General features: G+C 38.5%; 1 protein-coding gene across 17 annotated transcripts in view; it reads left to right on the plus strand.

Annotated features, from left to right (window-relative positions):
- EMSY (EMSY transcriptional repressor, BRCA2 interacting) overlaps positions 1 to 8,025 on the plus strand; it is a 43,483-nt gene extending 35,458 nt beyond the window's left edge. For 10 of the 17 annotated variants that reach the window (XM_040055041.2, XM_040055045.2, XM_040055044.2 and 7 more), the window contains 3 exons: positions 901 to 1,464; positions 2,431 to 2,799; positions 4,360 to 8,024. In XM_040055041.2, coding sequence (XP_039910975.1) covers positions 901 to 1,464; positions 2,431 to 2,799; positions 4,360 to 4,554 — 1,128 coding nt within the window. In that variant the 3' untranslated portion in view covers positions 4,555 to 8,024. Of the gene's footprint in view, positions 1 to 900; positions 2,800 to 4,359 lie in introns of those variants that run through there. The other 7 variants (XM_040055051.2, XM_040055054.2, XM_040055058.2 and 4 more) reach the window with 4 other exon arrangements.
- The last annotated feature ends 445 nt before the right edge of the window (positions 8,026 to 8,470 follow it).

Genomic DNA, 8,470 nt, shown 5'->3' on the forward strand with positions numbered 1-8,470 from the left:
TCAGTACACAGAGCACACAGTATCTTTTCCATTTGATGTCTTTAGTTTATGAATAGGAAAACTTTCCTCAATCAGAAACTCAGATCATATTTAGATCAGGGCTGTGGGGGATTCCAAACAATTCAAACAAGCAGTGCAGCTTGCAGTGAAATCTTGCTGAAACCACTTGAATGACTGATCAGGACCTGCTCAGCTCTGCAGTGCTTTAACTTGTGGGAACTTCAGCTGCATGTTAGGCAGTGTATTTTTACAGGTGTCAGATTAGGTGCTGTTTGGTGTTGCTAACACCATTTGTCAGTACATTTATACATTTTGGTTTACAAAGCATAGGTTGCTCATTCCCTCAAAAAGTCAAATGTTTGTGTAATGCCCAAGAAAAATTGCAGTGCAATTTTGAGAAAGGAAGAAGAGAGGATCTCTGCTGAAATAGGACAGGTTGTAGTTATATGGGGCCCTGCAGAAGAAATCCTAGAGAAGATGATTAGGCTTTCAGGAGGCAGAGAGTAAAAATTTATTATGCAGAGAGACACTGGCTTGAATGAGGAGCTACTTGCTCAGCCACCTGCTACTCCCTGCTGCTTCATATCCAGCTGCCAGGCAACCTTAGGGATCTTTGAGCCTCAGTCTGACACAAGTGAGATCTACATAATCCCACTGAGGATTAGTTGTGAAGCTCATGTTCTCACATAGAGATGTACCACAGTTTAACATGATAATAATAGGTCTAGATTGCTTATGTATTGTGAAATACCCACCTAAGAGTATGTTTTTATGCAAGAACTGGGAGTCTGTAATGGTAAAAAAAGTTAACATAGTACATTTGAAACTTCAAAAATGATTTCTAGATTGTATATTCTTACATTTCTTTTTACTAACTTGCTCTAAATTCTTCTTCTTAAGGCTTTAAGCAGTCACACTGCATTTACCAAACACAGTGAACAACTTGGAACTGAGGAAGGAGAAGTGGAAGAGATGGACACCTTAGATCCTCAGACTGGCCTGTTTTACAGATCTGCCCTGACACAATCGCAGGCACAAAAGCAGCAAAAACTGAATCAGCCGCAGCTGGAACAGACTCAACTGCAAGTGAAAACTCTGCAGTGTTTCCAGACCAAGCAGAAGCAGACAATCCATCTGCAGGCTGATCAAATCCAGCACAAACTCCCACAAATGCCCCAACTTTCCATAAGGCATCAAAAGCTAACCCCCCTGCAGCAAGAGCAAGCACAGACCAAACCAGATGCACAGCACCCCCCACACCAAACGATGGCCAAAGAAAGGCAACTCCCTACCTTAGTGGCACAGCCACAGCAAACTGTAGTACAGGTGCTTGCAGTAAAAACCACGCAGCAGCTGCCCAAACTGCAACAGGCACCAACGGCACAAAAAATCTACGTGCAACCCCAGCCCCCCCAGAGTCAAATGCAGCTACCTGCCTCTTCAGAGAAACAGCCAGCAAGCCAGGTAACGGAATATTGATAGCATGCAAAATACACGTCGCTGTTCAAGGAAAAAAAAAAAAACAAACAAAACCCGACCCTATCGCTGTAGCAGTGTTTGGTCCCAGCAAGAGAGAATCCCTCATTCTGCTGGTAGTAATTACCCCAGCAGAAGGTTGACACTAGGAGAGAGAAGAGAAGCACATGTTATAGGGGAAAAATCTATAGAGCCCACAAACGTGTTTTGTTGGACAGTTTTTATTGATTTCAGCCACCACTGGTGCATGGAATTTGTCCCTAGTTATTTTCTTTTAATTTTTAGATAATGACACGTCGGTAATTTCCATTCCCATAGCATTTTTTATTTCTGTAGAAATAAAGATGAATACGCTGCAGTCTCCTAATGCTCTCCATTGTTCCTCTTCCTTTACATCTTCCTGAATTTATATGGCTTTCATGTACAAGAGTAATTTGATTTTCCTTGGGAGGGGAAAAGGCAGAGACTGAGGAAGATGGGAAAAAATGTATTTTAACTAACTCCAGAAAAGTACAAATTTTTTTGGCCCTTTCAGGAATAGATGTGAAAACTAGCAAACGTACCTGTAAATCCCAAAGGAAATTTAGGCTACTGCTACAATCCTTATCTAGCAGCCTAAAAAGCTGCTTTTCCCCAGGCTTCAATTAACTGTTGCCCTATCATTGCTAATTCCTTTTTTAAAACACTGAGTTTCAATTGTCTTCCTAATAGCAAGTATGTTGTTTGTGCCATTCTGTCCTTGGAAATATTGAGGATTTCAATTAAAAAAATATTAACTGTAATATGCACAGCAAAAATTTGATTTTCAGGTGCAAACATCTAACTGTTATGCAAGGATCCACTGTTAGAGAGATAACTTTTGAGGGGCATGAGCCTCCTTTTGTTTCAAAGGTAGCAGGTGGCAGCTCTGTGCCCAAACTGGCATTGCTGGTTACCAGCCTATTTCCCATGCAGGCATCCACGGAGACATCAGTAGCAGATATATTGAGAGTGTCTGTGGTGGAAGCTCAGATTGATGCAAACATAGAACATACGATAGTGGATCCCCCAAACAAGGCCACGTCCACTAGTAAACCTGCTAGTGAAGCAGAGTCGTCACCTTGTACCCAGGGCCCGAGGGTGGCTGCAGTAGGGATGACGGCACCTTCCATCCCCCAGCAACAGACACATACAGAATCCAGCTCAAGTCCTCCTGCTGTTGGTCCTACTTTACCAGAGAGGAAACTCGATGCACGAGGAATGCCTACAACAAACCAGTTTATACACATTCAGAATATATCACAAAAGAAAGCTGAAGAGAGCTCTTCAGAAATTGTTGTCCAGGTAAGAGATGACTGGGCGAATAAGGCAAAAGATTGAGCAAAGCAAACACATCTGATGCGATGATAGTCACTGAATGATGTTCGAGTACTTGTGGGTTTATTCCCCAGGTTTGGGTTCTGTTTCTACTCATAGCTTGTAGTCAATTGCTATGTTGAAGTGTAATTCTTAATTTGGCTGTGGTTTTTCTAGTACTGTATCATTTACTCTGTCCTCAGTGTCTTCCTTTTTCTGTTAAGAAAACAACCAAGTATCTCATTTTGCAAAGTACTTTCATTTGCAATGCTTAAAACTGCTTCAACACTTAGTATGGAGTTATGTTCTAGAATATTATATTATCTATTAATGTTGCTTTTGAGTATAAAATTAATCACATGTAGGATTGTGCTTACTGGAAAAGTTCAGCAAATAAGGTCTGAAATCAGAAGAAAGCTTTTTAACTTCAGTTAGGATAAGACCACTTCTAAGTTAGCCTAAATGCTTTGAATCATTATTTAACTGCTATGCTTGATGTTTTCATTGATTCTGCTGCCTTAAATATGATGGTTTATGTTGCAATTAGTTATCAGAATGTCATATGAGGAGGTATTTAATTCTTCCAAATGTGGTATAATGTGAATCTTTGTAGACAAGTTGGCATGGCATATGTTCACACAAATGGTAGTGTGGATTGAAATTGTTTTAATACGTATCATACTTGTGTTACAGTGAAAATACTTCTGATGTGAGAAACAATTCGAGTACAGAGGTTTCAAATTTTTCATGCTACTTCATGAAGTCTTTACTGGGACTAACGTATCTTTTGTAGAAATTACCAGTTCTGTATTCATTTTTAGTCCTTGCATAGACAAGGGTAGATCTCTGTTTTACTTCAAACCTGTCTCTCTTGAGAATTGGTGCTATATATTGTTGTAGCATGCTACAAGCTGTCTCAAAAGTCAAATAATGCCCAGAACTTCATATTAAAGTCAGATATTTAGCTTCTAACCTATGAAAGTATATGTAAAAATAATATAATAAACATAATGATATTATTAGAAAGAAATAGATTATGTGTTTTCTCAGCCTCTGAGCTGCAGCTCTGAGCAGGGCCAGAGCTTGAACTTTGTTGTATACAAAAAACATAGTCCTCCTGGAGTGCTTGGACAATGCACTGCCTGGTGGGATTCTTGGTGTACTCCTGTGCAGGGCTGGGAGTTGGACTCGATGGTCCTTGTGAGTCATTTTAACTCAGGTTATTCTTTTATCAGCAGGTCTTGTCTGAAAAAGATGAGGCTGAAGGAAATATTATCTCTGTTTTGGGTTTGCAGAGTGACGGATGCTGGGCATTGGTTATGCTGTCACAGACCTTTAGGGAAGATCAAAGGCCAAGATCACTGCCTGGAGAGCAAGATTATTCAAATTTTATCTTTCACAACCCAATCCAATGAAAGGGTGCTTTGAAGCCTTAGTTAGGGAAAATTGCCCTTGGAAACCAAATAATCCCTTTTCCATAAATCTCTGTGTTTGTACAGATGCCTTTACCTTCAAAATTGTTCATTAAACTTAAATATTTTCTTTCAGACGATCCCTCACTATTCCATCCCTTGTCACTCCAGCTCCAATGTGGTGGTGGAACCCAGTGGGCTCCTGGAGCTCAACAATTTCACCAGTCAGCGCCTCGATGATGAGGACACAGCAATGGAGCAAGATGTGGACAGTAGCACTGAGGACGGCACTGAACCCAGCCCCTCTCAAAGTTCTGCTGAACAATCCTAAGGAATTGGGACACTGGAGTGCACTTTAAAATATCTTGGGATTTTGAGCATCCAAGATGCCCTTCTATTGCGATGTCTTAGAGCACTTTGCCTATTAGAATTGCTCATTGGACTCTTGAAGCATCAGTATGTTTTAACAAGACAGCATTGCAAAAGCTGCATCTTGAAAATTGTTTTGGAAAAAAGAAGAGAAGATGTAGGTACCAAGATTTAGTAAACCTGTGACAGTGGAATGTACTCCTGTTCAAAAACAAATCTGCAGTGAATTCTACAGCTTGTGCTATTGAAGCCCTTGCCCAGATACTGAAACAGCTTTGAGAGAAGAGGGATCATTATTTTGCTGTGTCTTTTTAGCTATTGAGCAAAACATCATTAAAAAAAAAATTATAATTAAAAAAATTAATAAATACTTTTATTTTCAAATAGCATGTGAGAGAAAAAAATATTTCTGACAGTGCTGAAAAAGCCCCAGGAATTTTTGAATTGGCTAGCTTTCTTGCACTCAGGCTCACTTAATTTTTTTTCAGAAGCTTAAAATATATTTTTTTTAAATTCTTGTTGGTGAATGTTTGGAAATAACCAAAACCGCTAGCTGGTAGCAAAGTGGATTTGCTAGTGGAGGTTTGTTTTCATGCTTTACAAGAAGTAGGGTAATGGTAGATGAAGCATTTCTTTGTGCCATAAGCATGCAAAATGCTCATCTACTCTAGTTAACCTTTGATTATTTATTTAAATATAAAATTTAAATTGAGCAAAGTTGTTGAAAAAGTTCCTGTGAAACAGGCAGTTGCATTAATTCTAGTACAAACCAGGGAGATGAAACTGTATTTTGCTATTAATCAGTTTTTCAAAACTGGGGATAAGTAGTTCAACATCTTTCCAAGTTGAACTTGAGAATTTAGAAGTGAGCTAAGACTTTTAAAAATCTATATTTTACTCTTACATGCTGTTTTTAAAGTTGACCATTTGGGGAGTTTAAAAGCTTAAATGGGTATACAGTGGTAGGTTTCCAAAATTAGCCTTATGCCTTGGCTTGTTGAAGCAATACATTTGGGTTTTGTGATAGTTACAAGTCACAGAGAGCAGTTTGGGTTCATATGGGACAGGAGAACCAGTTTTAATACATTCTGGTAGTCAAGACAATACACTTTTTTTTCCCCAAAATGTATATAAAACCATGTTTTTAACTGTTTTGTATAGATTTCATTATAAATAACTAAGCATTTTATGACTTTGACATATCATTTAATTGTATATACATGTATAAGCCTAACTGCCCATGTTTTGGTGCTGAAGTACTGTAAGCAGATTTCATCCAAAGTCTAATACAGCTTTTTGCGTCAGTCTTTTTCTTAAGCTGTCATTTTACTGTTGATATTGTAGTTAAGGGTAAATTCCAATAGGAGTAACTCAAACTGAAAAATACAAACTCTTAAAAACCACTTATCTTACCTGTCCACCTATGTTAGAACTTACAGTAAACCCTAGAGGGGGCTCTTGGTTTTCGCTAACGTCAGTTATCTTATAAACTAAGTCACTAGGACCTTCATATACTTCTTTTTTTCCTTCTGTTTTCTTTTTCCATCAACATTAGTTCCAAAATAATGTAGTTTATAATTGTGGAGAAGTGTCCAGATTTTATTTGATGTGCAAATACTGGAATATTGGGTTATGAAACTAATGATTCTTGTGTTTACCTTTGTATTGAAATAAGTATTGGTTTGGGTTCTGCTGTCCATAGTGTTCAGGATTGAAGAGAATAATATGTTATAAATGAAGCAGTCCACTTTGCTTTCTTTAGCTAAATAATGACCCTGCCAGTATGTCATTGTTGGTAGTTAAGGTTTTGATTGGGAGATTTTACTCTTGTTTTAATGAAATCACAGGAATCAACAAAAGTGAAAAAGTTATGCTCTAAGGTGTGAAAGTTCCACATTGCTACAGAATGACAAAAAGTGGCTTGATAGTGATGTTATCGGCAGTGGACAGTCTGTTGTGCTTTGCGTAAGTCAACATAAGGAATGGTTTGTATTTCCATACCCAGTTTTGAAGGGCCCAAAGCAGGTGACACACACAGTTCTTCTGGCTTGTATCAAATTTTCATTGTCACCTGGGCTCTTGCAGTGCTTTGAGTGTCCCTGGCATATCTCAGACTGGAAGGCCATGAGAATATAAGAGAGAGCAAGATTTTTCTTAAGCACTTAAGACTTACTGCCCTAAGTTACAGTTTCAGTTTTAGGTAAAGGTATATGCTCTCCCCAGCCAAAAACAGATACCAAGAAATGGCTTAAGGTGAATTCAACACCTAATGCTTTCGCTATATTGTTGAGTTCTGGTCCAGTTTGTTCTGATGTTTTAAGTAAGACTTTGCCTCTTTAGTGATGACTGGAGCAAATGAACAACTACAGTGGACTATTGGACAGTTCTTTGAAGACAGCAAATTGTTTAACGCCTCAAAGCTTTTCATGTTTCTATGAGAAGTGATTGATTTAAGGTTGGCAAGTTGAAGCACATGGTGGAGATGTCTAGGGGCGATGTAAGAAATTTAGAAGAAGGAACTTTGGTAACCAATCAGTGTGCTCATTCTTGACATTCTTGTCTTGCTGCTTTCCCAAATTTTAACTTGTTTTAGTCAGATTCTTTTATTAAATTTGTCTGTATCAGCATTCATCATATGAATACCTTTGCAAATAAGAAATAGACAAGATGAGCTAAAATATAGGGTAGATATGTTGAGGTTTGTTTTTATTTGATTTTTGATAATGACACTAAGACAAGGTGCTTGGAGCATTTGGCCCTCTCTCCTTTGCATGAACTCCAGGCATCCCTGCCTGTTCTTTTGTCCTCCCTGGCAGATGTGCAGCTTTTTCCTACTGGCCCTTCAGATACTTCATCCCCCTGCAGCCATGTATCCACTTCTCACAGCTAAAAATAAAACATCAGTATGGAAAATATATTTGCATATCCCATGTCCCTCATAAGCTGCATCTTCATTCCTGAAATTTATCTGATGTGCCTTCTTGGAATAGAAGAAAGAGTAGGTATGGTGGTGATAATTTTTGGTACTGGGAATTAGCAGGCAATAGGCTTCCACCTTATCAGAAAGCTGTGGATAAATTGTAGAGCAAGTAAAATGACATTAATGAGTCACTTTGAATTCAGCAGTTTAATGAACATACTCTGGTACTGCAGTAACACATGAATTTTCAAAAAAGGATGCTAAGAACATGAACTGAAGTTAGAGGAAGTACTGTAACTAGGGGGAATTTATGTGTGCTTTGAAGATGCAGGGAATCACAGGAGACTACATGTTTTCTGGAAAGGTTAAAGTATTGCAATGACTATTTTCAGTCTCAGTATTTCTCCCACTGACAAAACAAGCTCTGGAAATTTCAGGGCAAAAGAGAAAAAGGGCCCTTAGGGCCCTTTGAACAGAACACATGACTAAATCAATGGGATTAAAAACAACAACAACAACAACAACAAAAATTCCCCCTGACACACACCTATCTAAAACCTTCTAAAAAACGAAGAATCTTGAATTAAGAATATATGCTTTTGTTTGTAATGCACAAGTAGTTCCTGAAGTCTGTTTTCACAGGTGAAGGTGGTTGTACATTCCCACAGGTGCACACAAAGCAGATGATTTCAGCTTGGCAACACTCAATCTAGAGAAGACTGATCATAATTTAGGATAATGAACTAGAAAAATACTGCTTTGGGGTTTGCTGGTATTGGAAAAAAAGTGTGTTTAGCACCTATGTGTCTGTGCTTGGCTCCTTTCCCTAATTTTTGAAGTGAACCATGAAGAATGTTTGCTAACAGCCTGTGCACAGTTTCCTTCCACGCTGTGGGACTGAGTCTTTCCTCTACTCAAAGTCTGTCCTGAGAATCTTTGAATCTCTTTCCTTCCAGAA

This window comes from Hirundo rustica, chromosome 2, assembly GCF_015227805.2.
Source record: "Hirundo rustica isolate bHirRus1 chromosome 2, bHirRus1.pri.v3, whole genome shotgun sequence".
Classification (NCBI taxonomy): Eukaryota; Metazoa; Chordata; class Aves; order Passeriformes; family Hirundinidae; genus Hirundo; species Hirundo rustica.